The sequence below is a fragment of the Mastacembelus armatus genome, chromosome 21 (assembly GCF_900324485.2).
Source record: "Mastacembelus armatus chromosome 21, fMasArm1.2, whole genome shotgun sequence".
Lineage (NCBI taxonomy): Eukaryota > Metazoa > Chordata > Actinopteri > Synbranchiformes > Mastacembelidae > Mastacembelus > Mastacembelus armatus.
The window spans coordinates 12784200-12811597 of NC_046653.1; the positions used below are offsets into that span (position 1 = coordinate 12784200).

At 40.1% G+C, this 27398-nt stretch overlaps 3 protein-coding genes across 5 annotated transcripts in view; 2 read left to right on the plus strand and 1 right to left on the minus strand.

Annotated features, from left to right (window-relative positions):
• Positions 1–1126: 1126 nt before the first annotated feature.
• Positions 1127–5698, plus strand: ankzf1 (ankyrin repeat and zinc finger peptidyl tRNA hydrolase 1). 2 transcript variants are annotated; one of them, XM_026295964.1, is made up of 16 exons: positions 1127–1204; positions 1395–1549; positions 1623–1756; positions 1861–1963; positions 2065–2264; positions 2364–2473; positions 2611–2764; positions 3229–3451; positions 3536–3634; positions 3794–3961; positions 4082–4213; positions 4300–4582; positions 4703–4814; positions 4902–5069; positions 5159–5229; positions 5336–5698. In XM_026295964.1, exons 2-16 carry the CDS (start codon positions 1426–1428, stop codon positions 5460–5462), a joined length of 2208 nt encoding a protein of 735 aa, XP_026151749.1. In that variant the 5' UTR covers positions 1127–1204; positions 1395–1425; the 3' UTR covers positions 5463–5698. The 2 variants fall into 2 exon arrangements, with proteins under 2 accessions (XP_026151749.1, XP_026151750.1); XM_026295965.1 differs by having other exon boundaries at positions 3797–3961.
• On the minus strand, positions 5686–10681 carry glb1l (galactosidase, beta 1-like). Of its 2 annotated transcripts, none has more exons than XM_026295967.1 (16): positions 10520–10681; positions 10067–10236; positions 9803–9953; positions 9626–9686; positions 9462–9556; positions 9294–9375; positions 9048–9106; positions 8829–8950; positions 8231–8271; positions 7982–8100; positions 7819–7893; positions 7629–7718; positions 7405–7518; positions 7143–7274; positions 6271–6498; positions 5686–6201 (listed from the first exon to the last, which is right to left on the minus strand). In XM_026295967.1, the coding sequence occupies exons 1-16, from the start codon at positions 10583–10585 to the stop codon at positions 5998–6000; spliced, it is 1809 nt and encodes a 602-aa protein (XP_026151752.1). In that variant the 5' UTR covers positions 10586–10681; the 3' UTR covers positions 5686–5997. The 2 variants fall into 2 exon arrangements, with proteins under 2 accessions (XP_026151752.1, XP_026151751.1); XM_026295966.1 differs by having other exon boundaries at positions 9195–9375; positions 10520–10585.
• A 7930-nt stretch (positions 10682–18611) lies between these two features.
• The window catches only part of myo10l3 (myosin X, like 3), a 49660-nt gene continuing 40873 nt past the window's right edge, over positions 18612–27398 (plus strand). The window contains exon 1 of the mRNA XM_026295717.1: positions 18612–18871. Within this exon, the coding sequence (XP_026151502.1) occupies positions 18851–18871 (21 nt within the window). The 5' untranslated portion in view covers positions 18612–18850. The remainder of the gene's footprint in view (positions 18872–27398) is intronic.

Here is a 27398-nt window from a genome sequence, read left to right on the forward strand (position 1 = left end):
TTAAATATACCACTAACAGCAAACTGTAACTTTGAAATAGTCAAAATCATGGTGAGTTGCAGGTCAAACCTTAAATGTATTTATTTGTTGAGTGAAATGTGATTGTTAGTATGAATCAGTAGCTTGAGTATCCATATTACAGGTAATATGCAACATGCACATTATAGCAAGGCATTCATTTCAAATGTGGGGACACAGACACCTGCTGTACTGAATACCTTATCAATATGAGTGAAAGCTAACCCTTCAAGGAATGTGAACCAGAGTTGCACTTTGGATCTAGATCTGTTACCTTTGGCTTACTGAAGTTTGGCCAAACAAAATTACTGAAATACACAACCAAACATATACACAGGTGTGTAGGAATGTGATACAAACACAAGTAATGCTCAAGTAATAAATGTCTAATGAGTTCTGCTCACACTTGTAGCTCCAAGGAAACTGAGCAGAAGGGGGGATATGATGATGGAGAGAGGTTATTGTGTTTTACAGCAGCTCAGTTCTAATCTATCTATCTATCTATCTATCTATCTATCTATCTATCTATCTATCTATCTATCTATCTATCTATCTATCTATCTATCTATCTATCTATCTATCTATCTATCTATCTATCTATCTGTCTTTCTATCTATCTATCTATAACTGTAGAGACTAGTGCATATGTATACATATACTATGCATGTAAATGTAGACTTGTATACATTGACATAGTCTTTACTGTTGAAGCAAATGTTCAAACAGGAGATAGATAATTTCAGAAATCAAGGAAATAGGTGTGAAAGTTTAAATTACAAAGTCTAAGGAAATGGGTGATAAAAATAAATGTAAATTATTGTATTGATTCCAAGAACAAATCTTTTTTTTATTAACAGTCAGTGCTTTGACTGCTGAGATTGTGCGTCAGTGACATAATGCTCGAAACTCAGTAACAGAATCGTTAGGAAAAGGTTTAGTAAATTCTGCAGTATTCTCTCTTAAAGTACAATATGGTATGATTTATATGTATAATTACACGAAGAGCCTGTAAGACATTAATTCCCATTCATTGCAGATGCAAGCTCGGACTGGTTTGTAACCTGCTGTTTGTGAACGCGTTTTCATTGGCGCGTTAATGACGCGTTGCGGCTTCCGTAGAAACTAACAGGAAGACGCTGGTAGCGCTGACGTAATGTGAGCAGAGACGCGTGAGCAGTTCTTTATGGTAAGTGTCTATTTTTAACTTATTTTAGTTGGGATATACTTAGAGACCTATTACTGAAAAGAGAAAACAGCTCGGACTAATTATAACGATGATGGTTGCTGTTACTCATACACGTGTTGTTCAAAGCCTGTCATTTTCGATAACTTAGATATCACCTGTATGTTTCTGTTTTTTTCTAAAATCCCTACAGATTATTAGGTTTAAAAAGTCCAACTGTGATAATGACAACTTGTGCCGATTACTGCTCCATCTTTGATTTGGGCCCAAATGACGAGGCACTGATGGGACTGAGAGAAATAAAGCCTGTCCTGAAGGAGGCTGTAATCACTGACCCAAGCTCACACGGTACGTGGGCCCTATAGTTTCATGTCTATGAAAGACAGTACCCTTAATAATTGTTGTCTCTTTTGAAACCTAGCTTTCCACACGGGGTTAGAAGATCAGTGCCCAGTAGAAAGAGACCCACAGCAGGAGTGCAGCCTGGTTAAAGAGGTGTCAGACAAGATGCTCTGCTCGGCCTGTAAATGCCCCTTTATTCATCGTGAGGAACAGGTGATCAAACAACTTTGTGCACTCCTGTGCTCCCTTAACTGAGATCTGTTGGTGCAATAAAGCCTGCTCATGGCTGTGGGTCTCTCTTCATCTCAACATCTCAGATGGAGCACTACAAGCTCGACTGGCATCGCTTCAACTTGAGACAAAAGATGGCAGGATTGGCTCCAGTTACAGTGGAGGAGTTTGAGAGGAAGACTGGAGCTGGTGAGAAAACCACAGAGTCCTAGCATGGAGTTTAGTATAGGGAAAGCCAACCAAAGTAATTGTAACATAATTCATTTTCTAATTAAATGATCCCTTTGCAGGAGACATGTCAAGTATCTCAGGCTCAGAGTCTGATTCAGAGGACGAAGACTCAAATAGCGAAGGTGGAACAAGCAGTAATGTCACTGGCACAGATAATGAGAGCTCATCTGAAATTAGTGGCCGCCTCTCCAGCAAGGTGGTTTTCCAGAACTCAGCAGGACAGTATCTGTCAGTCTACCGCTGCATTCTGCAGGGGAAGGTGAGGTTCAGCTTTTACATTGCAGTATAGTTTGTATAATGTTAACATGAATTTATACATTTTAAATTTATTTCATGTTCTGTTTCTGTAATATTTCAGTCACACGAGGAGCAATATGTGAGATCGTCCCTGACGGACATAAGTAAAAAGACTCTGTGGGTCATTCTCATGACAGGAGGAGGCCATTTTGCTGGTGCTGTATTCCAGGGGTAAGTGGACAGTTGTTTTTTTTTTTTTGCACATTTGTCATCAGCCATAAAGATCACACTTTATGGCTAAAAGTCTAAATGTAGTAGAACAGCCAGCTCAGTGGTGTATCTACCCAACACATGTATTTATGTTGCAGAAAAGAAGTCCTTCAGCACAAGACTTTCCACCGGTACACTGTGCGAGCAAAACGAGGCACCGCTCAAGGACTCAGAGACTCTCAGAACCGCAGTCACACACCAAAGTCTGCAGGCGCCGCTCTGAGGCGACACAACGAGGCAGCTCTTGTCAAGGCAGGATTACATTCCATTTCATAGCATAGTCTTTTTACCTTTCTAGTGATAGCCATGACATTATCTATTTTATTTAGAGAGTTTAAACTGAATTATATTAATTTTCCTCCAGCACCAATAAAGGTTTCTGTTGTGATATCCATCCTCTTCTGAGATAGCTATGATTTTGCTTTTTGTGAGACTAGGGGCGGCTTATTCCAAAAGGCAAACCTGAGTGATCAATTGCAAAGTGACAGAAGACCAAAAAAACAGATAGTGCTGTTTTAGTTACCGACTTTAATTGAAGGGTGTTCTGTGTAATTCTGAAGTTACAAACTGATTCATGTAAAAAGATATAAATGTATTCAGACTTTGGAGTCTGGCTGAATTCTTCCAAACTTTGTGCATTGCTTCTCATTCATGAAACCAGATAGAAATTTACTTGTGCAGTTTCTTCATAAACAAACCACTGCAACATTTTACAGGACATTCATGATCTTCTGGGAACCTGGGCTGAGTACTTGAAGGAGGCCTCTGGAATATTTGTGCGAGCTCCCAGCTACAACAAGACCATCTTCTTCAGTGGACGGGCAGCTCCGCTTGACAAAAGAGACCCCAGGATCCGTACGCTTCCCTTCGCCACACGCAGGGCAACGTTTCGAGAGGTACAGAGGGTACACAACATGCTGTCCACCATTCATGTTTATGGTGAGCTAAATTCTATATTTGGAGTAATAACATGTCTGCTCATTGTTATGTAGCCAGAGCATAATCAAAACTATCTTAATGCAGGGGGAGACACAGACATGTCTGCAGTCTTCTTTCCATCTAAAAAGGCATGGGAAAAATCTGTCAAGCCTAAGGTGCAAATAAATACTGGTCAAGAGAAAGGTAAGTTTAAGACATTTAAATGTGCATGTGGGTTTATGCTCTGTTTATCTCTGTGGCTAAAATATTGGCAAAATACACCTTATTGAAATTAGTTACAAATCTCTTGATGTTGCTGGGAAATATGGTATTACAGTACACTTCCTTTTTGTTTGGCTTCAGCAGAAGAAAGTCAAGATAGTTCAGATAAGGAAGAGGGGAGCGAGATCCAGCTGGAATTGGTGGAGTTGACATTAGGAACCCTGGACCTCAGGGAGTCTGAAATCTATCCCTCCAGGCACAGGAGGAGGAGGAGGAAAAAAAAGGAGGAAGCCAAAAAGCCAAATGAGGGTAGGTCTGATGCAGTGCTCCTACTGCAGGTGGCTGTAGCACCGCATTATAGAAACCAAGGAAAGGTTCATCACATAAAGTCCTACAAGGTTTATGAAATTTCATATCAATCTGCAACAGGCTTGAATAACACAGAAGGAGACAATCAAGAAGAAGAGGTGCCGGAGGCTACACCAGCAGGAGATGGCCCTCGAGAGATGCAATCAAAGAACAAGAGGAGGGGGAAAGCACAGAATAACGAACAACTGAAAGGTAAGAGCTTCTTTCTTGCTGTTTGTTACACTGCACCAGTTTCTCAATCTCATCATCAAAACTCATTTAGATTTCTATGTTTAAAGAAACTATCGATGAGTCGTGGGAGTATGGCCTTCGGGATGCCCTTTTTACAGCCTGCAAAGTTGGAGATGTGGACTCTCTTTGTAGACTCCTCGAGCTACCCAGGGAAATGGCAGAGAGTCGAGAGGGGTCAGAGAGCAACCCTCCTGATGCACAAAGTCCTCTGACTCTCCTTAATAAGCCCGTAGACTCATCAGGGTTCACTTTGCTGCATGTTGCATCAGCAGCTGCACAAAAGGCAGTGGTCAAGCTGCTTCTGGACACTGGAGCAGACCCAGCCTGCAAGTATGGGGAAAATACTTTGGACAGTTATAGTAAAAATAACATGTCAGTGTGATATTTTGCAGTAATTGCAGTAAACCTCTGCCTGAATATGAACATTATTTATGAAATATTCCTTTTCAGGGATACCAAAGGGCAGACCCCATATACTGTTGCCCCCGACAAAGACACAAGGAATGTCTTTCGTAAATACATGGGTGAGAATCCTGACAAATATGACTACATCAAAGCGCAGGTAAGAGTTAACAGCCTGAAGTGTTAACTGAATTACTGAATTTAGAAACAACATGAGCACTTACATTTTACAACTGCGCACCTCCAGGTCCCTGGACCACTCACTGCAGAAATTGAATCAAAAAAGGCAGAGAAGAAAAAGAGTCAGAGGGCAATGAGAAAACAGCGAGAAAAAGAACAGAAGGAGGAAAAGAGGAAGCAAGAATTAGAGGCAGAGGAAAAGAAAAGGTTTGCGTCTCTGACTGATCGTGAAAAGGCGAGTTAAAGTGCTTTCAGTCACTCATATTTAAGTGTTTTCTTCTTTTAAAAACTTAGCAATGTTCACTCTTTGCTTTTTGATTATAGAGAGCTCTGGCAGCAGAGAAAAGGTTAGCAGAGCAGGTAGCTGCAACAGGAGTCACCCTCTCTAACATCAAGTAAGATTCCTAAGACCCAACCTCTTGAGTTTTGGTCCACTGTAAATTAGGAAATACTAAAAATGTTTTCAAAAATACTGTTGTGTTCCTTTGTCTTTGTCATTAGGAGGTGTTGGCTATGTGGCGAGTCTCTGCTTGGGAAAATCCCATTTCAGTACCTGGAGTATTCCTTCTGCACCCCTCGCTGTGTCCAGGCACATCGAAAAGCAAACGCTCCTCCAGGCAAGACCTAACACCTGGCTGGAAAATTATAGTTGGAAAGAAGCTACCTCATTAAAAGCAGAAGAATTTGAATTTGTGTAGCTGTGTCTTGCCAATGTGTTAGTTTCATTTTTAACTCCGAACATGCATTTCATATAAAATTTTATAATGCCATATGATCTTAAACTGTATTAAAACATAATGAAACATGTATAAATTATAGAAAAGGTAAAAACAAAATGCAATAAAAACAAATACTGTTTACAAAGTGATTTATTCCACGTTTCAGTAAATATTGTTTGTGAAGCTGTCATGTAGGAGCACTGGACTGAAAAATGCGCTACATATGAAACACATTTGAAGTGATTAAGAATAATGATACCACAGAAATAAAGCACAACAAAATGCTGATCCTCATCAATTTCCTCAGGTGTCAGGTGAGTTGTTTGCCCCAGTCAAACCTTCATAATGATTTCTTGTACAGAGTACTAAAAACTGTTTTGGGTATAGAGTATTTCTTCAGCTGAATGCAGAGAAAATGTGCTAAAAATCTTAGCTGCGCTTCTGTCAGGACTTCGGAGCAGTGGCACTGAGCTGAGGACGATCCATAAAGAGAACCCTTAAGTGCGCTGGTGCCCCCTCCAGCTCCAGCACTGTGATGACATTGGGTACCGTAGTACTGAGCAGCGGTCCTGGTACATAAAGGGTCTGTTGAGGGCCCCTGGCTGGCCAGTAGCGTCCCATGTTCACACCATTAATCCAAACCTGACCCTGACATAATAAAAGACCATGTTAACATCAAAAAGAATACAAGTACTTTATTCACAGGAAAATGATTACCTTCTTCCATTCGTAGAGCTTGAGAAAAGTATCCCATGCCAGGCCGTTGGGCTGTAATGTCCCAGTGTAAAAGGCTGGGCCAACTGAAGGTTCTTTGTGAGGGGGAGGGAAGAACTGTTCACTGTCTGAGTGAGGCCAGCCACCAGTGATGGCTCCATCAATGTCCAGAGGGTAGATCTTCCAGTCAGTCAGTACATCTCTACCCAAGATCAAATTGCTCAAGAGGCCCTGCAATTAATACACGGTTTAAGAGGTAACATGTGCAGTCTGTAGATGTAGGTTTTACTGACTGTAAAGACTGTTTTAAACAAGAAATCTCCCACTTTATTCCTCGTATCACGGTTTTAAAGTTTTATATTTTGTTGTTTATCACTTAAAAAAGACACTGTCCCTAGTACTATGGCTATGTCCATCTTTATCTTCTGTTTGGCAAGACTCAAAGTCCTGCAAATATGTACAGAGAAGTACAGTACAGTAAAAATAATTAAACCACTCTTGCCTCTAATTATCACCATGGACATGTGTAGTGTGCATAACACTTAGTTTGAGGGTGATTTCTTTGCCAAATGAAAGAAAATGTTCTGTGTAAAGCATAAAAATTGAATAGTGTCTTATTATTTAGTTTATGGACATTTACATGTTTTTGTGACCTTTCTCCAATGTGCAAGCCTAGATTGAGGCAAAAAGGAGGATTATATTTTTTCTAATTACTGGATTTTTAATAAAGGTCAAAACAAAAAATGAAATTAAAAAAGACTGACTTAGTATTATTTTTACACATGTAGCTGTAAGGTTTTTGTGACCCCAGACCACAAAACACAAGGACTACAAGAGTAATTTACTCTCTGTGGGACTGGACTTGGTTCTCTAACCTTGTAGTCATTAATCTTGCTGCCAAAGTTAACCCTGCCCATGTTCTCGACGAGGATGTCCACGGTGTCCCCCTGCTGTCCAGTGATGTTCATCACCAGCGCTGTGTCTCTTTCCAACAGGCCCTGGAAAACCTGCTCGCTCACACACACACACACACACACACACACACAAAGATGCTTGGTGTTAACCTGTGATGTTTTGCCCATATATGACCTGTAAATCTGATTGGCTAGACAACAAAAGTTCATTGTAAAGGTTCACCCCATTGACGGACACATATGCACGGTCATGAATCCCATTCAGTGGAGAGATAAGTGGCGTGGGCTCTGAGAGGTCCCGGGGCAGCGTGGTCCGATACAGCATATATCCATAGTACTGAACACAATAGACATGACAGGTTGCAGACACAACAGTTTAGAAGTTCTCCATGTTTCAAAAGGCTTTCTAGTCCCTGCCTCGTTGTTGCCTTCAGAAACACACCGTACCTGTTTCATCTCTTCAAATGTCAGAGGATACTGAGATCTGACTGGCCCCAGAGGTGAGAGGGTGTTTAACAGACTGCTGATGTTACCAACCTGTAAAAGTATGTAAATTATTAGCATCAATCACTTTTTTGTACAACTAAACATTTAAAAACATACTTTTTGTCATTAGCAAGTAATAATCTTATATTACCTTTCTCAGGGTCACAAAGCCATAGGCAAACTTGGGTGTTGCTGGTGGCATCGGCCCAGAAGGAATATCTCTAAACTGCAGAGAAGATGCAATTAATGAATCATATCTTAGAAATAGTAATCAGGACAGCAATCTTGGTGTGTGGCAGTTTAATCAGTGGTACCTGTTTAATGACATCTCTGATGGCCAATAGCTTCTCTGTGGGGTCTCCTGCCTCAGACAGAGGAGCGTCGTAATCATAACTTGTTACTACTGGGCGGAACCTGGTGTCATGATCAGCACCTTTGAGAGGCAGACGTCAGAGAGTTATAAAGACAAGAGTACAGCACAAACTGAGCTTTCCATCAAACTAAATCAAATAAATGCTGGGATGATCCAATGAGACAGGGATTATGAAAACAAATGACTTTACCATTCCAGTAGCCAAAGTTAGTACCTCCTTCAAACATGTACCTGAGAAATAAGAGAGGCATACTGCATTATTTTTAGGCACGCTTGGTGTTTGACAAACATATTGGTGACTTTCACCTCTTGGGAACCATTTTAGCTCAATTTGTTGCTTTTTTTTTTTTATTGACGACAACAATAAAAGATCACAACCAGCATTAATCACTGTCTGTGCAGCCACAGCTTATGATTTATTCCTCTGCTCCATTGTTTTCTGAAAAACTGATTAAAACCCATTATGGAACCACATCATTGCACTCAGTAGTATGTTATTATTAATCTGTGCAGTATAGTTTATTTTAAGACACTACAGCAAGTAATTATGGTGAGTATTTATGGCACACCAATGTGTATTAATGCACAGCTAAAAACAACCCCCAGTTAATGCACTGACTGTGAATACAATTTGCTAAAAATTACGGTGCCCACATGTCTGAATAAATTACTTTTGTTACCTGACAAAAAATATTTGTGATCTGTCTTTTATTTTTAATGCACATCTATGTAAGGAGAGACTGGGCGATGAAACCATGGTAGGACTGAGGGTTTTGGGGGAGACATACATGTTGACGTTGGCCCCCATGGCTAGCATTTCTCCTAGCACTCTGCTGACCTTCTGAGCATCAACCACGGCATGCTGATCTCCCCAGTGGTCCAACCAACCAGTGTAGAACTCAGAGTTTACCTATGAAACAATTTAAAATATTTTCCATCACGTGTTTGGATCGATGAGTCAGTACTTACTTTAAATAAATAATTCAATTAATTCACATGTAACTAACCAGGGGGCCTCGAGGTTCAAACCTTCTTTGCCGGCTGAAGGCTTCAGTTATGTTAGTGTCTGAATAAGACAATAAATGGAGAAATAATGGCATTTTCTCTAGGAATCAACTTCAGGAAGGTAGATAACTGCTGTCTCCTCAACACACCTGTGCCAAAATCTACTGTAGCATATAATCCTTCCAGAGTCCCGCACCTCATTTCCCTGTCTGTGTTTCCATCAGTGGTGAACAGAACCATGTCCTCACCTAGGAATAAGCGGAACAGAGTCCACAGGTGACGCATGTAGTTGTAGTCACAAGCATAGTAGCTTCCATACTCATTCTCCACCTGTAATTCAGAGGGAAAACTGATCCGGGCTGACATTAACACAGTGATTATAAAGAAACGATCAGAGCACACGCTAAGTACTCTACCTGGACAGTAATGATGTTACCCCCGTTGATGTAAAGCCAGGGCTTTATTTTGGAGAGGAGAACAGCAAGCCAGTTGCTGACTGCCTGCAGATAATCTGGAGCCAAAGAAAATAAATCAGTGGCATATTACATTTTTAAAAAAGACACAGAGGTGTGTGGTATACCTGTGTCAGCTGAGCGAAGTATGATGTTTGGTTTCTGAAGCAGCCATGCTGGCAATCCACCCTGAAAAGTAGGAACAATCACCTTTTTCAAGAAGAAATACAACACTTTAAATGAAAGTGATGAATGTCGTCAAATGTACAATATCACTGTATTCTCCCAGCAATCCTGTTTCTTACCATTTCCCATTCTGCACAGATGTACGGTCCCGGCCGCAGGATGACCAGGAGACCCGTCTGATTGGCCAGATCCAAAAAATGCTCCAAATCTCTGTCGCCTGTGAAGTTGTAGATCCCCTGTACTGCTTCATGGAAGTTCCAGGGCACGTATCTGTGTGGTGGCAGTGCAAATGGGGTCAACCCATCACATAATGTAGAAAGAAGAAAGACATACCCAGTGAAAAAAAAAAAAAAAAAAAAGACAAATCTATGTGTTCAACTTACACTTGGATAGCATTGAGCCCAGTCATGTACATCTTTACAAGCCGGTCCTTCCAGTAGTACTGTGGGATCCTGGAATAGTGGATACTCCCTGAGATGTACTGGAAAGGCTTCCCATCCTTCAGGAAACAGTTGTTTTTGTAGTCTATAGAGAAAGATCTTTCTCCAGAGACCTGAAATGCAAATTAAAATAGATGTTGGTTTCATCTAAAACTTCCTCCAGAGTGAGTATGTGAGTAACATTTTCATACTGTTCAGTTTTTGGCACCAGTTTAAACAGATGTTGGTAACATCTGTAAGCATCTGTAAGATTTTGATTTTGCGCTTGAATTCTAGGAGAATTTTAAAACGGAGGTAAAACAGTTTGTGTTAACCCCACAGCACCTCCACACATCAGGTGATCAGGTGACTATATTAAACACTAAAGCAGTCACCCTCTTTCTTTTTAGTTCTTACCAAGTTTCCACTGACACATATGCAGGCAAGATTCACTGCAACGAAGAGTAAGACACCAGCAGCCATGTCTTTACCGACTGTCTGAACCTAATTCATTACCGCTGTACTTTCACGTCTTCGTGTTTGTTTGTTTCTGCATGTCTGATAACTGGGGAAGTAACGTGCCCGCTGCTGAGCCACTATCATGTGATTGTCACTGATCACCGGCGGGGTCCTAAACTCCGTCTGATTCAACCCACCTCTCTCATAGGTCTCAGCTCTGCACGACTCTCCCCATTCATAATCCAATTTTACATTTTAATAGCACCCCCCCACCCCCGGCCGCTCTTTCTGATTTTCTAATGTCCAGATCACGTGACTAATCATAACAAACCTGTTTACGCTTAGCTAATTCATTTAACACAGGGTGACTAATAAAGAAATTATTAAAAATAATGTGACTTAAGTGTTGAAGAACTCGTCAGTGCAACCACAAAGGAATAAACATCTGTAACAACAGCTTTTATGTTTTTTGTTAATGAACAGGAAGAAGACGATGACGTGGAAGGACATGAAATAATGAGCCCTCTTAGAGCCTTTTGTTTTGATTTAGTCTTAGTATTTTAACAAGGTGACTTACTCGTTTGACTTTTGCCAGCTTTAGTTCAAACAAAAAAAATATTTTTGTCTACTTTTCCTGGTGACATTTTAGCCTTATTTTGTTGTGTACAGTTACCATGGTTACACGCAGAAGTTGACTAAAATCCTGTTCAGTGTTTACACAGCAAATTCACCAGGGTTAAATCAGCACTAAAATGTGTTTATATGTGGACAGTGGAAAGACATACACACTTTTTAGTGTTAAATTAACAATCTCAAAGTTCAAATGTTTAACTGGATTTTGCTGTGAGAGGTATAGAAGAGGATTAAGGCCCCTATTACAAATTTTAAACACAAAGTCAGAACACAAAAAAATGATATTGGCCCTAATCCGCTTCTGTGGAGAAGCTTCATTACTGGATGACATGAATGCAGGTGTAGTTCTTTAGTGAATGTCCAGCCAGAATTGGCTTGCTGTATTATAGCTGCAGTATCCAGTCAAATCTGTCTGCACATCTTTTTGTTTGTTTGCTTATTTGTTTTGGAAGGGCAATTACATGTCTGTTTCAAACACTAAAATTTTTTACTTACTTAATATTGTCATGAGAGTATGATGTGGTGTTGTGCATTTACAGTAAGACTTCTGGTAAGAACTGAACGTATGTATAACTTCATATTTTTTTATGGGCACTAGATGGCAGTTCAATACCTTAAGAAAACCTGTGCAGGCAGTAGTTACTGTCTAGGACTGGACAATGTCAGTGTCATAGGAAAATGTATGAAATTAACAGTGGTGAAAGAAGTACTCAGATCTTTTATTTAAATAAAAGTTGTATACAACAAAGTATAAAAATTACATTACATTACAAGTAAAAGTCCTGCATTCAAAATATAACATACGGAAAAGTACAAAATACTAGCAGCTAAATGTCCTAGTAAAAGTATTCAATGAAACATCTCACATTAATGCATGTTATTAAATTATAATTACTGATGCATTTTTGTGTCTATTAGTTTAATGCTGCAGCTGGTTAAAGCTAAGGCTAGATACCTTATATAAGTACTTTACGTACTCCTGAGTAGCTTGTGAATTATATAGTTTTATGATAATACTGTCTCTTGTTTAATTCAATTCTAAAATGAATTAAAGTTACCAAATAAATGTAATACACATGCAAAGTACAATATTTGTCTCTGCCATATAGTTAAAGTAGGAAGTATCAGAAAATGGAAATACCCATGCAAAGTACAAATATTTTAAAATTGTACTTAAGTACAATACTTGTGTAAATATGTTTAGTTACTTTCCACCAGTAGAAGTTAAATGATCACGTCAATCATGGTCAGTCAAGCTTCTACAATTGCTGCCTTCTGTTTTAAAATTGGGGCGTTAAAGACAAACACAACTAACCCCAAAATCCTCAGACTTCTTTAGTATGGACCTGCAAGTACTGGACCAGTAAAGTACTAATATTCTTACTTCTTTTATTACTGACTCAAGCAGCCATAAAGGTGTGTCATGTGTCTGTTTAATTGTATATTTGCAGAAAAATAGTAGCATTGTCACCTGAGGCTGTCATTCGCTCCAAGTGTGTTTCCACTCACAGAAAATCAGAGTTGCTTCCAGGGCACATTTATATTCTGCACATCATTATGGTTACAGAGAGACCTTAAGTGGGAGTGAAGTGGCTGACATTGTTTTGCTTAATGGGAACAACCATTCATCCCTGTCTGTCATTTAAACACAAAGCAGTTAAGCCTGGTAATTTGGGTTGATAATGCGTGTATCTATTGGTAGGCCTGTCGCTGTATTCATGTAGTAACACAGACACACACACACACACACTTTTACAGATGCTTTTACTCTTTTTTTTTTTTCAATTCCACCCCCTGTGTAGTAATGATCGTTGATAAAGTAATTTAATTTCCGGCACTGCCTCTCCATTTTAAGAAGACTGAAAGAGGGAGCTGCTCACAATTGCTAATGGCCTCTGATGTCGGCTGCAGATTGGACAAAAACTCTGGCTCTGTTGCTCATTAGCCCACTGTCAGACGCAGTTAATTGTCCTGGGAATGAGACAAGGAACGACATACAAAGGCTGACAATTTAGTTATGAGCGTGATTGTGCCTGAGGAAAGCTTGTCAGTATCCCATCTTTCAAGCCTTCAAGCCCCTAAGCGTCTGGAAAATGGATGTTCAAACCACAAAAAAAAAAAAAAAACTCCCAGTGACTAATGTACTGAAGATAACAGCACTTACTGAGGCACTGTAACAAGAGTGGAAGTCTAAACGATGTGACTAGATGACACAAACACCAAAGAAATCTTCTTAACTTTTAGTAATGCAGTCACAAACGATGTCAGATGAGATCAGATTTCAGTGATTACATTGCACAGGGCTTTAAATGCTCTCTATTTGACTTGCAAAGCACCACAGTCAGCCTTTCAATTACTACATAAAGGTACAGATCAGAGCTGCCCTCACTAAATTGTATAGCCCTGTCATTGATGTGATGGGAGACGCAGACACCCTGGGGTCGGGAGTCACCCTTCTGTAATTAGACTCAATCACCCCCTCTGCCCCACCGCCCCAGACTAATTCCTCTTGGCTTTTTCAGTATACACCTGGAAACAGGTACAGCTAATTTTAAAGGGACACACCACCTAATGACTCTACTTTACATTTGTAGGCCAGATTACTTGTCATGAGAAATGTGCTGGCAGTCAGCTTTTTAGCATGTACAGTTTACTGTATATGTCTACAGCCTGTTTACCTTCTGTCTAACTTTGAAAAATGTAGGTGTTTATCAAACAGGGAGTGAATAATGAAAGATGCTGTTAAGGTACATTATGAGACTTAACTACCCTTAAACTACTTTAGCTCCACCTCAGCAGCTAGAGCTTGAAAATGCTGCTTACATAATAGTAATACAGCACCAATAATCCAATGATATATATATATATATATATATATATATATATATATATATATATATATACTTGTTTTACTTAATAAAATTATAAAGGCAGGATTTTTTTACAGCAATTTAGTGGAGGTGGGATTATTTGCTTACTTGTTAACACACTTGCTACCAATGTCTGCCTTTGCCAAATCTGAACATATAAGGAAAAATCATTGACTAGTAAGTTAAAATGCCTGAAAGTGATTCACACAGCTGAATCATGTGACATGAGACAGCACTGCAGAATTGCCTACAAGTCAGCCCAGGATACCCGGTGGAAGGTAACCTCTGTTTTCTCAGGCTCCGAATAATCAGTTACTCACTGCTTGGCTTATGTAGGCTAATACTCTGAACTCTGGGAGAAACCTGTTCTGAGAAACTTAACAATAAACAAAAACATACCACTAACATGACAAAAGTCCCTTGGCATGTTTGCATCTTATGACTGATTTAATTCTGCAGTTCCTAGCATCCTTGGGATAGTTTTTCAGGTCACTTAATACAAGTCTCAGATAGGAACAGATAGCAGAATACAATCTTACTGTGGGAGCATTGAAATATGAAACTGCATAAACAATCAGGGAGTTAACATTGTGGGGGAGCATGGGAAGTGTTTGAACTAGCTCTCATTCTTGAGCCTCAGGAAGATATGGTATGTCTTTGGGATGCAAGTATGACTGAGGAGGAATGTGCATGATGAAGCATATTGTGAAATCCTGCTGCCTGGACTCCAGTTAAATTCCAATGAACCTAGGAATGGCCATCATAGCTGACAGAGAAGCTTAGTATGTGAGGGTGATCACAGGGAATAATGTCATTCTTCTGTTCTACCAGGAACCTTCTTGCTGTGAGGCAACAGTGCTAACCACCGTGCTGCCTAAAGTAAAACAATCTTATATTTAGAGTCAGTATTCGGTTTGTTTGTTCTGGGCTGCTGTATGGCGGCGCAATATGGCTGCCTCTATAAAAGGAGACCCACTCCCTATGCAGATTTAAAAGGATCATTCTAAGATAAAGAAAATGCAACAGTTTTCCAGTGATTTCACACTAATGATGACATATTTATGAACACTATATTCCATTTCTGCGAATAGGTCACTTAACCCATTGATTTTTACTCATATTTTTACTTATAAGGCTCCACATTATACATTGTACCTTTAAATCCTTGCATTGCGGGTCTTTAACTTTGTTGTATAAAAGTGCAATACAGTATTGAAGAAAAAATAGATTAGATTAGATTAGATTCACATTTGAATATGATGAAATTCATAGATGGAAGAAGATTTCCTTTAGGTGTATATGTTAAGTTGGGAAAAACAGAGTTGAGAGCTATAACACTGAAACAAAAACAACTGAATAATTGAATCCACTAAATCATTATCTCTCACAGAATATTTGTGTCCATTATTTGTACCATCGATCATAAAAACAGAAGAGACGTTGTGGACATAGGTGTAAGTAATGCTTTTATTGTTGTCTCTGTGGTGTTCCAGGATCAGCCACATAATCCAATAAACATGGCACCAGGATTTGTCATCGACCATATTTACACATTAATGTGACGCAGCCAGTGAGAGTGATCCCCTAAAGATTTAATCACCTTTGTTTGATGATATTCTATGTTCCATTTTTATTTCATTGTTCACATCTTCTCTTCTCCTGTTGCTACCCATCTCAGCTACATCAGTAGATCAATCAATTTTACACCCTCTCTCTCCCTGTTTGCTTTGTTCTCTGGGTGTGTCCAATAATCCATTCCTCCTCTGACACAGCAGTCCCCATCCTGAAACAAGGTGAACCAATGGCACATGAATACCAATAATTTAACAATAAAAAGCCTTGCATCATTAGTCCAGTTGCATGAATGACTTGACTAATCCTTATTAGTCACCATTTCAAAGCTGTAGCAGCTGAGGTGGAATTAAGTGTCTTTAGAGGTTATCATACATAAAGTCTTCAGTGTCAAAATTAACCTAAACAAAATACATATATACACATTAAAAAGTGTGACTTTGGGTCATATACATAAAAAGCATTACAGAATTACGTGGTATTAGTTTTGCACATCAGCTGTGTAAGGGTCACAAATTTCAAATATAATTTCAGAACGCATCAATATTTGTGTTTCTGGTACCAGTCACACTTGTGTAATGTTTCCAGCTGAATAATTGTCTGCATTTGGTCTTTGTTGAATTTGACAGTGTTACCATTGATTGTACCATAATGACATTTCTGAGGGTGGATCAATGGACGGAGGCTTTTTACATAACCAGACCACTTCCAGTTAAGTGATTATCATGGTCTAGTACCAACTAGCAGCTCATGGCTGTAGAGAGACTCATCAGTTACTATCAGTCAATGGGACCTCCATCACATGTACTTAAGTCCGGCTTACCCATTATTTTACATGAGACTGCAGAAGAGTCCTTCACCGGAAAAGGAAGATGTTTTCTCCTTTAACAGTGATTGCCCTTCTCATGCTGTGATGGTCCTCTGTTGTCTTTGAATACTGAATCTCTTTTAGTACAAGAATAGACTCATAAAACGTTGTTCATATTTCACCTGCACAGTTGTTTTTCTAAAAGGGCCAGACCAAAGGTCAGAAACAGCAAGACTATGAACCTCATCCCTTCCCCCAGTGCCTCTGGGGATCCTGATGACCAAATGGGTGTTTTGTTCTTCTTCTCTTTGTCCTCTCAGGTAGCGTGAAAGAAGGCTCTGCTCTTACAATCTGCCGTCTTGCCATAGTTTCTTACTGAGGGGTTAATAATCCACCCAAAGAAAAGTTTTCCTCCATTATTATCCATTTGGGTAAATGTGCAATTCAAAATGTTTAGGTGGTGCAATACTGGATATCCTCAACATGCCACCTTTGCTGGCACTCATCTCCAGTTTATGTTTTAGGTCAAATAAAGAGGGATATGATGTAGACCTTTACCGCACAAATCCCAAAACTATCACATAGACTCTACATAAGTATAGTCCAAGACACTTTGATCAGTATCTACGTTCCTTCTACATGTGTGTGTATCAAATATGTTTCATGTGTCATCATTTCTATGACTTATGTCTTTTGGAGTTTTTCCTTTGTGGGTATATGGGTTGTATTAATAAAAACAAGCATCTCATATTGAAAACAAAGTTACTTTACACCACAATAGCATGAAATATACAGGAGTACTGTTTTATTGTTACTATTACTATTAACTATTGTTAATACAGCCATAAAAATATACCACCACACTGACAACAACAGAACCAAACAGAGAGGGCTAAAGGACAAGAAGAAACCCACTGTAAACAAAACTATTAAATAAATTTCATGAAACACCACCTCACTCTATTAGCTGCTTTACATAACACAGACAACACAATTTTCCAGTCTGGATCTGTTGCATGACTGTTTCATATAGATTGACTTGTGCCTGTTTATCCTCTGTAATCCATGGGTCATTACTGGGTCACTGATTTTAATGATGTGAGATGTCACAGATTAAAAAGCTTGCGTGTTTAGGCTACTTTGTTGGAAATGATTGTGAATTAAAATACAGCCAATATGACTGGATCTGGTGAGTGCAATTTTATTTTTATTTATGCATAGTCATGAAAAAAGAAAATATATTTTAGGAATAAAATAACACACAGCTGCCTGATTGATGTGTAGATTACAACACATGTATGCGAAGCCTGCATTAATGTTAACAATATGAAATATCTATGATAGGAGTAGGTTTAGCTGTTTGGTACTGATACATAAAAAACAGTTTTTGATACTTCACAAATGTTCCTCTCTAAAATAAATACAACTTCTCATTTGCGATAGTTAATTTTGTCTAAAGCATTAACTCTTTATAATTATATTATATACTGATCAAACATATAAGAACCTTGCCAAAGTAAAATGCAGTCTTCTTTTTGTTTGTTTAAACCAGGACATTTAATCAAATTAGAGCAAACCTGGTACCAGGCATTTAAGGCTGACTATTAGTAAACTACTTCATAAACTCAGGTGCTGCTCTCCTCATTAACAGTGCACCCAAAACCTGATCTGTTTACTTAGGCCTTTCTCCCAAAATGCTTGCATTACACAGCGTTTACAAATACTGCAATGACTCCCACATGGCTCTGTAAACAATCGGTGACTAAAATAAAGCCTTCTACCTCTTCCTCTTCCTTCAGAGATTATTTTTCCCAAAGGAGGAAGCCAAAATAATGAGTAGCCACAAACAAACAGGGATAATTGGGATAACTGGGAGTGAATTCAGTACGAACCAACTGACCTGCTTACAGTTCATCCCTTTTGTATTTATTATATGTATATGTATGTATGTATTTGTGTGTGTGTGTGTGTGTGTGTGTGCGCGCGCGCGCGCGTGTGTGTGCGTGCGTGTGTGTGTGTGTGTGTAATAACATCCTTTAAGTCTTTAGACTCTTTGTGACACACAGAGGGCGTATATACTGAGGGGACGTCCGTGACCCTGTAGGCTCCTCCTCCGCGCATAATATGCCGGGTTCATTGAAATGACTAGGCAGCAGAAACGCAGGACAGCACCGCAGCGTCTGCTCGGGACTCATCCGGATAAGAAAACAACTAGACTGAACTGTCCAAAAACAGAACTGTAAAATGTCCCGTTTCTGACCGGCAGACTCCTTTGAACAAAGCGAGCGAAAAGAAGTTTTCTTAGTTTTATTGAAGCGGATGGAAATCACAGGGGAATACAGCCTCCTCTCCTCCTCAGCTGTGGTACCCTAATCTCAGACTACAAAGAGACGAGCACTGGTTAGAATGGATACGTTCTTTTTAGAGGTAAATTAGGTTTCTTTCTCCATACATAAAATACATTTTTTTTATTTGCTCTTTACTTTCAGCGTGACTGCTGAATTACAATATGACCGCGACTGGTCTTTGTGTTGTTTTGCCATGTTGTGTTGTGCGCCTGGCTGGTTTCAGATCAGTTCCAGTTAACCAGTTAAACTTCTCACCAAAACGCACCACTTAATACATTTGGTCTGCTCTATGTGTGTGTGTGTGTGTGTGTGTGTGGTCTTTGTGATGCTCTCTCAGACTCTGATACAGGCTGTCCCACAATAGAGGTGCTGTGTTTGTACTGGGCTGGTCTACAGGATGCAGCTGCATTGGAAACTTTACTGCCCCAGCAAACCTCGGGTACATGTCACTGTAGCTGTGCTTGACTTTAGAAACCTCTGCAGCATCTGTGCCCATTGAGCATTTCTTTATTGACAAACAAAATCAAACATGACTCCTGCCACTCTCACACCTCAGATCAATTGTTTTTATTATCTTTTGTAGTGGCAGCAGAAACTGCCTGTAAATGAGTGTGTGCCCAACCAGTGTAGGTTTGATGTGTCATCTGCAAATCAGCACAGACACCAGCACGCTCACACAAACTTACAGGCTGTGTACAGACTGGCTGCATCCTCCTCTGACTCATGTGAAGAAGGCACACTCACAGAATAGAGACAGTGTGTGTGTGTGTGTGTGTGTGTGTGTGTGTGTGTGTGTGTGTGTGTGTGTATGATGATGTGAGTTGCTCCATTCACCTCTTGTGCATGTGTTGGCAGCATCAGCCCCGTCCGCCCCTCAGCGATGTGCAGTGTTGTGACTCAGGATAGGTGTGTTGGGAGGTGGCTGCATGATAAATGCTTTATCTGTCTGAACTGTCCAATACTCTGTACGGTCTCATTTCCAGTAGCAGCGTGGAAAGTTGTAACTCCTCCTCTTTTATTTGACCATATATTATATATTAAAACTCTGCAAGTGGGAGATAACAAGTTCTAGAGAGTTAAGACACAAAAAATCAAACAGATAAAACAATTTTAATTATAAAAATTTGCATCAAGTGGTGGTTTAAGTCTAAAAATAAAAGTCACTGGCCATCAACAGATCATATAGTTAGAACCATCCAAAATCTATCTTTAAATATTCTGTTGTATAAACCAGCAGTGAAGGGATTGAGGTGGACTGGACTTTAGATCATAATCTTATTTTATAAGAATGATATGCTCAGCTCAGCAGAGATCATGATTTTAACCTGGTGTTTGGCCTTCATCCCCTATGAATTTTTTGATTTTTCATCCAGGCCCAGTGGTTTTGTGTTGTTATGTAGCACAATGTGTTTCATCCTGATATAGAACAAACTGTGCTGTCCAGTGGGAAGAACAAAGATTGTATGGCCAATTTGGTGAGAATATAGAAATCCAATTGTTTGTGCATCTTTCGTATTGGATTGAATTATTAATTGTGGCCAATCAGCTGACCTGAAGTGTTAAAGCAAGTGTTGACCCTGTAGCAGCTGCAGAAAGAAATATCAGTACATGTGTTTCTGCGCTGGCTGCTTTACGTCTCTATACACAACTGCATTAAAATAGGCAAACAAACTGTCCTGGTTTTTAAGTGACTTCTGGGTCACAGAATGAAGCCAGGGTCTTGAACTCCACAGTGCTATGAGTTCGGATTTAATTAAGCAGGAATTCTGGAAGTGAAGTAAAGATGAGGATTAAACTGAGGCCACTCAATGAAAACAAGTGAAGTAGGATAAATCTTATGTATGATTCATTACTGTGAATCAATCAGTCTTTTCTTGACAGTTGATACGATGTGCCTGTCAGTGCATTTGATTGAATTTTTTTTAACCCTTTAAACGTAACTGATTTAATCCAGTTCAAAAGCTGCTCTCAGTCTGAGTATAGAAGGATTCCTATGCAGTGCAGGTTCACTGCAATGAGCGCAGACCTGCATTTGTCAAGTGCCTCTCAGTTTGCCAAGTATTAATGTAGAGTCAGCTTTCCCTTGTATATCACTGATGAAGGTGACTGGTTAGAGACAGTGGCAGCACAGAGAGGACTGGCAGGTTCAGGTGCTCAGAGGTTTATCCTGTAAGCTCATCCTGTCCATCAGCGCCACCTTTCCTCCCAGGAGCTGACAGAAGATCATAAAACCTTCAGTGCCAGTAGCTTTACGCCACACACCCACGCCGCCCTCTCAGTGGATCTGAGCCACTAAACACACACAAATACTGAGCCAGAGATCTGGTCGTTCTGCCAAGCTGCTGGGTTTGGTCATCCTAGACTTCCATATGTTAGGGGATATATGCACTACACGATGTGTACTCCCACACACAGGTTTGTTTTGCTTTGCATGTTTAAAGGCCGATTTATCTCGCTTCCTCTCTTTCATCTATTCACAGTTAAAACATGAGGTCACACACACAATCACATATCCACATAATAGATATTTTATGTCTTTGTGAAACATCCTGTTGAAGCTCAATCCCAGCTATGTTTTTTTCTAAACTTGGTAATCAGTTCTTTTATAGCAGCAGCTGCTACACACTGTAAAGCCACACGACGACCTTTCCACACCCGTTAACTCCTTCCTTACATTACATACTGAATTCCAACCTCTTATAGATTCACTGACAGAGGGAATCCCAAATTCCCAGCCCCGACCCCTGAATTTCGCAGTCATGGTCGCCTGTCATCCATGCATTATAGAGCTTTGGTGGCAAGGCTTTAGGTTTCTCACCATCACCACCCCCCCCCCCATATACACAGACACATTCTCCCCATCCTGAAACATCCTTCACAGCTCTATGTCTGGCTCTTTGAAGCTGGAGCCGTGGATCAGCATGCTCGGTAAGCATTCTGTGCTGAAAAGGGTAATGTGAGAAAGGCCAACCTGCTGGTCCTGAGGGGGTACTATTTTATATTTGCAATGGTGGGGTCTTTTCTGTCCAGTTGTCACTTCCTCCAGCTGCCGCTTTGAAGAGCTGAGAATCTGAATTGATCGCTCTTCACAGTTGCAGGGGTAAGGAAGGAAATCAGAAGGTGAAGTTAGGAAGGAAGGAAGGAAGGAAGAAGGAAGGAAAGCTATAAATATGGCCAATGGGTCTGGCATTTCCATTTCTAAGCAGCTGTCCTAACTTGTGATTAAACATCAAATCAGGGGCTACTCAACCAGTACAGTTTCAAATTTGTGATGATTAACAGCGCTGGTTGTTTATGAACAGAGGGAGGTATTATTAAGACAGTGGTTTTTCTTTGCGTCAGCAGAACTCCTGCAGCTTTGGTAAAGTCTGGAGGTGGTTTAATCCATCACAAGAGTGCCCAGTCTAATTGCCCAAAGCCATTCTTCATTCAACAGACCAAATAACATGGATAATCCTTTTCCATAATGACGCAGTTTCTTTGTGGTAGAGGTTTGGAAGCCACTGCAAAAAAAATAAAAAATTGGACTTTGTTGAATTTAGAATTTCCTTTTTAACATAGCAGGTATTTTTCTATATTTGAAGTCTGGCTAACTTTGCATTGAAAGTAGAATCAGCTGTTGGAGACTAGTCTGCATCTAGCCTTTTCACCCCACTGACTTGTGTTTGCATTTCTTGTGCCTCTATCAGTAACCTGACCCCTGTGTATCAGCAAGCTGACCATCACATGGGGAGCTCAGTGCTGTGATAACCTCCTGGTGACACCATGCTTTAGACTTAAGCTTTATCCTCCTCCGTTATCAGGCTCTTCAGACAAAGTGGTTATTGTTTGAGGGGATCGGAAGAGAAAAAATGTTCATCTTTCCACAATTTGTTTACTACTAAGAAATAATGCAGGGCAGGAGTGTGTCTTCTTCATAATGATGTGGCGTATAAATACTATTATTTCTTGCTTAGACTACAAAGTTCCAGTAATTTGTTATATTCATATTTCACTTTTTGTGTGAATAAAATAAACAAGATAAAACATGTTAACTAGTGAAATTGCTGGTATTTCCTTTTAAAAATCTTGGGACAGAGTCAGGCTACCTGTGTCCCCCTGTTTCCAGTCCTTATGCAAAACTAAAATAGGTCATCATGATGGAGAGTGGTATCAGTCTGCTCATTTCATCCTTCGCAGAAATGCAAATAAGCATATATTCCCAAACTATTCCTGTAATAACCAGCGTGATTGTGGGCATACCCCTCCATTTGTCACACTCCCTCATACTGTTCAAAAGAAGAGTGTTGCTTAATTTGTTCACAAGATAAATTCCCTAAAAATCATACTAATGATATCCAGGATACTCTCCAACACCCATCCTTCCTGTCTTTCATGTGCATCTGTGTGTAGCCGTATCAGAGCAGCCCAGGGTGTGTCATTCTCTGAGGTGTAAATCACTTTATCGCCCTTGGGTGAATCACTAATTTGCCATGTTGAACAATACGGTTTTATGTACTCACTGTGTTCAGTGTAAGGTGTCCTACCTGTTCAAACAAGTTTGAGAGGAGGGCCTTGTTTAGTTTCATTTTAACACTTGCCCCATTTTATAAACACTTAGAAATTAAAGAAACAGCTTGATATTTTTGGAAACATGCTTACTCACATTCCTACTAAGAATTAGGTCTATATGGTAAATATTTAGCTGGAGCCTGGACACAGTTAACTGAGCAGAGCAGACAATAAAATCCATACGCCAACAGCTCGAAAACTCACTAATATGTATTTTGTTTAATGGACACAAAAATGAAAATGTAATCACAAAAAATCTGTCACATCATGCAAAATCACAATCACAAAAATCAAAAACAGGTATTTCCTGATAACCTGTAGCTTTAAATTTACGACAGGGACAATCATGTGTCCATCTTCCCATCTAACTCTCAGCAAGAAAGTCACAATTTCTGTCATATGTTGAGTTTTCTGAATGTTAACCGTACTGAAAGTTGACGGGACATCTTCAGAGATTTTCAGTAATGTTCCTGTATATCTCCAGCAGATAATGCTGGACTCTAAGTCAGATCAATCTTTTTGGTTTGGTGTCATTGCCCTGGATACTTATCCAGAGAAAATTAAAGTTGTTTGTCGCCGCTTACCCTCCCACAATAAATGTTTGTTGGCCTTCACCTTGGCTGCCCTACCTGACAGACACTGTGAACTGGTAATGAATGTAGCCTAAATCCTCTCAGCACAGAGTCTGGTCTGGCAGTTTAATAACAGGCGACCTGTGATTACTGTCCCAGCCCAGATGTCGACTTTCCTTTTTTACCCACTATGATTACAGTGCAATGGAGGCGGCCTATTACGGAATGGAGCATGTGTCTCTCCAACCATACTATGACTGTAGGTTAAATATATTGCAACAACCACAAAAGAATAAAACCAGAAAAAAATCTAAAAACTGTAATGATGTTAAAAAGTAATTCCAGGTGTAGGTGTCAGGATGAACACATTGCTGTGTTTACATGTCTGACACATTGTATGAGGCTTGGAGAGCCAAACAGTCTAGCTACACAGCATGGGACAATCCACAGGCATGACCTGTTAGTGTTCCCATCTATTCCTAGTCTGTTTTATTAGACATGTGGTTAGGCTGGAGGCTCTTTGACACATTGAGACTCACATGGGGAGGAATGTAGCATGTTTCCAAGACTACAGATGCAGCTTTCCTTCACCTCCTATTCCTCAGCAGAGGAATAGCAGCAGTTTTGCCTAGTTTGTGTTCAGTCATTCCTATGCTGCAGTATGCCACAAACTTTCAAATGCTGCACAACCTCACTTATAACTAATGTGCCCACTCTTTTTGGCCACAGTTACTTCATCGTAACCACAACTGTTCCCTCTCTCCCTCTCATCTAAATTATCCCCATAAATGATGACTTTAAAATGTGATGTACGAGCACTGCTGTGAGAGCACAGGAAGTACTTCTCTTATTGTTCATATATTATTTTCAACTTTGATTTATCTGCCAATTTTATAAATAATGGAAATTGAAAAAGACCTCAACAATATCAAGTTTATTCTAAAATAACACAATACAGTATAATATAAGAAATATATTAGAAAAGCAGCAATATATATATATATTTTTTTACATTTGAGAAGCTGTAACCAGCACATGTAATGTGACTATGTTAATAAATAGTTCCCTACATGTCCAAAATTATGACTAAAACTAAAACTGAGGATAATCCCCAGGAACCAGAACAGTCAATCTCGGACAGCATGAGGTCTGAGCAAAGGTCAAAGGCAGTGAAACAGGAGCCTAGTCACCTCCTGATAGCTCCACTCAAACCAACCACTGCCCCACTGGCCGTGACCCAGATATCCCACACGGCCACATGCACAGTCTCTGAAAGCCCTGACTCAGCAGCATTCCTGGGATATCTTTAGGATTCCTGCTGTGTGACCCCACAGCAGCTCAGAGATGAGCACACAGAGGGTGAGATATGTAGATGATAGACAGGAGGAGGAATGGCTGCTGGCTCTGTAGATATTCAAATTCCTGAGTCATAGCTGAAAATCCAATCAAACAGCCAGTAATCACATCATTTGAGGCCTCTTTGTCCCATCCTGTAAAAAAAAAGTGTCATAACCCTGAGCACCGGATCATGTTAATACTTTGATCTCCCCAGAACAGAAGTGCAATAGAAATGTGCTCACACAGGATAAGGATGGTAAACAGGATGCTGTGGCAGTTTCAAGTGTCCCTTCTTCTTTTTGTTATGCTCTCGAAGAAAAATTTGTTATGCAAATTCTTTTCAGTACATTCATTAGCAATACGACAGATTAACTCCATCACATGCTGGTGGGGGAGGTGCTGTTTTACCCCCCACCACCACCACCTCAACACAGAGACAGACACTAAACATATACAAATGCACAAACAAATGCATATGGGCCTGTATAAAGCACATATTTAGTTATTTTTGCCAGAATTGTGTTGTGACTAGGTTGTTCCACTCACTACATTAATGAGAAGAGTTTTAAGTAAAGTACTGTTAGGAAATTGCTGCTCTATTGCATGTGTTTGGTTTCCATTAACCTAGTGACACAGTTGCACTTAAGGCTTAATCATTTTCAGACCTTCTGCTTTAATAACAACAGTCTCTGCCTATGAAAATGATACATGAGATCACTGGGTTACTGAGCCACATGTTTGGCTGTTTCACAGTGTTAAGTGATGAGGCCGCTGCCTTCAGGCCATCCCGCTGCAAGTCTGTTTATAGTTTCCTCTGCAGGGTGCACAGCCGGCTCCTTGGAGTCAAGAACAATTTATGAACTGCACCGTCCACCCTTGTTTTTCTTTTTCATGTCACCCCCCCAGACCCCTTCACCACAGACTGGGGAAAGCCCTATTCTCCCCGGGGGACTCCTCCTCCTCCATTAGCTAATTTCTGATCAGCTGCGCCCTCCATCATTAATTCATACGTCTTCCACCACAGATGCTTGAGGTTGCCTTTAATCATCTGATTTCTTCCCTCGGTCACCCATTCTGGCCTTCCCTGGCCTCGCCCCATGCTTGGTGTGGCAGCAGCTGCACTGTGAGCAGAACTTACAGAGGCAGCCATGAAACAAAGAAACAAGAAAATCTACATGTGACATTTAGATGTTTGCATTTGTGGTATATTTAGTTATTTTTATTTATATCTTTATAATATTCTGTTTTATGTGATGAGCCTGGTGGCAGTGACTTGATAGTGATGCAAAAGCTATTACATTACCAAAGAGCTGCAAAACTAAATGCTTGGTACATCTGTACAAACACAAAAACAAGACGAAAAAACACATAAAACACACACGCTGCTGAGAGAGCCTCGAAGAATGTCCATTCAAGAGGAGAGGCTCTGCTGAACAGCAGAAAAACCATTACTGATTTGAATTTTTTGATTTTAAAAAGTTCTGAGTAACCTCCAGTATCTTTTCAGCTTAGGTTTGCTGTTTGTAGGGCACACATGCTTTGCCACATTGGAAATCTTGTGACCAAGAGACCTTTGCCCAGATTCCCCTCTCAGCTCTAAGCCTGCTTGTTTAATCTCACCAGCTACTTGGCATATTCCTCCTTATTCCACTCACTCAGCCTTCAGGAGATTTGGTTACAACCCCTGAATTTGGCTAAGGTTCACAATACAATTGTTCATTGTTACAATTGTCACCTATGAGTTTATTGTACAGTGTGAAACTATTTTAGGTGTACACTAGATAATTTCAGCTTCTTATATTCTTATAAATCCCTACTCTGGCAGCAAGCGCCAATACGCTGTTTGACCTTTTTAATGGCAGGTCATCCAGCTGCTCAGTGTTCAGGACTGCACATCTGTCCAGGCATGCTGAATGGGGTCGCAAAGGGTTAGTGACTTGGCCTTATGGCTTTCTATTGTTTTGATAATGCCGGTTTGTCTTGGTATTTATGGTGTAAAAACAAAGCAGAACCAGAATACGAGATGTTTGCAAGGAACCCAGCTGTACGTACTCATCCCTCAGCCAGGCATCAGGCCTGGCCAGCAGTCAGCTCTAACTATAGAACCATCAGTCGCTCACTCCTGTCTGCCAGACGGGCGTTCAC

Bases quoted from the DNA above. Each gene is read 5' to 3' on its own strand.
- ankzf1 (XM_026295964.1), top strand. From the start codon at position 1,426: ATGACAACTTGTGCCGATTACTGCTCCATCTTTGATTTGGGCCCAAAT. The intron at 2,265-2,363 runs GTGAGGTTCAGC...GTAATATTTCAG, and splicing joins GCTGCATTCTGCAGGGGAAG to TCACACGAGGAGCAATATGT. The intron at 3,962-4,081 runs GTAGGTCTGATG...AATCTGCAACAG, and splicing joins AGCCAAAAAGCCAAATGAGG to GCTTGAATAACACAGAAGGA.
- glb1l (XM_026295966.1), bottom strand. From the start codon at position 10,585: ATGGCTGCTGGTGTCTTACTCTTCGTTGCAGTGAATCTTGCCTGCATA. The intron at 10,237-10,519 runs GTAAGAACTAAA...TTTGCATTTCAG, and splicing joins TATGTGTCAGTGGAAACTTG to GTCTCTGGAGAAAGATCTTT. The intron at 7,519-7,628 runs GTACGGTGTGTT...TATTGTGTTCAG, and splicing joins CATTTGAAGAGATGAAACAG to TACTATGGATATATGCTGTA.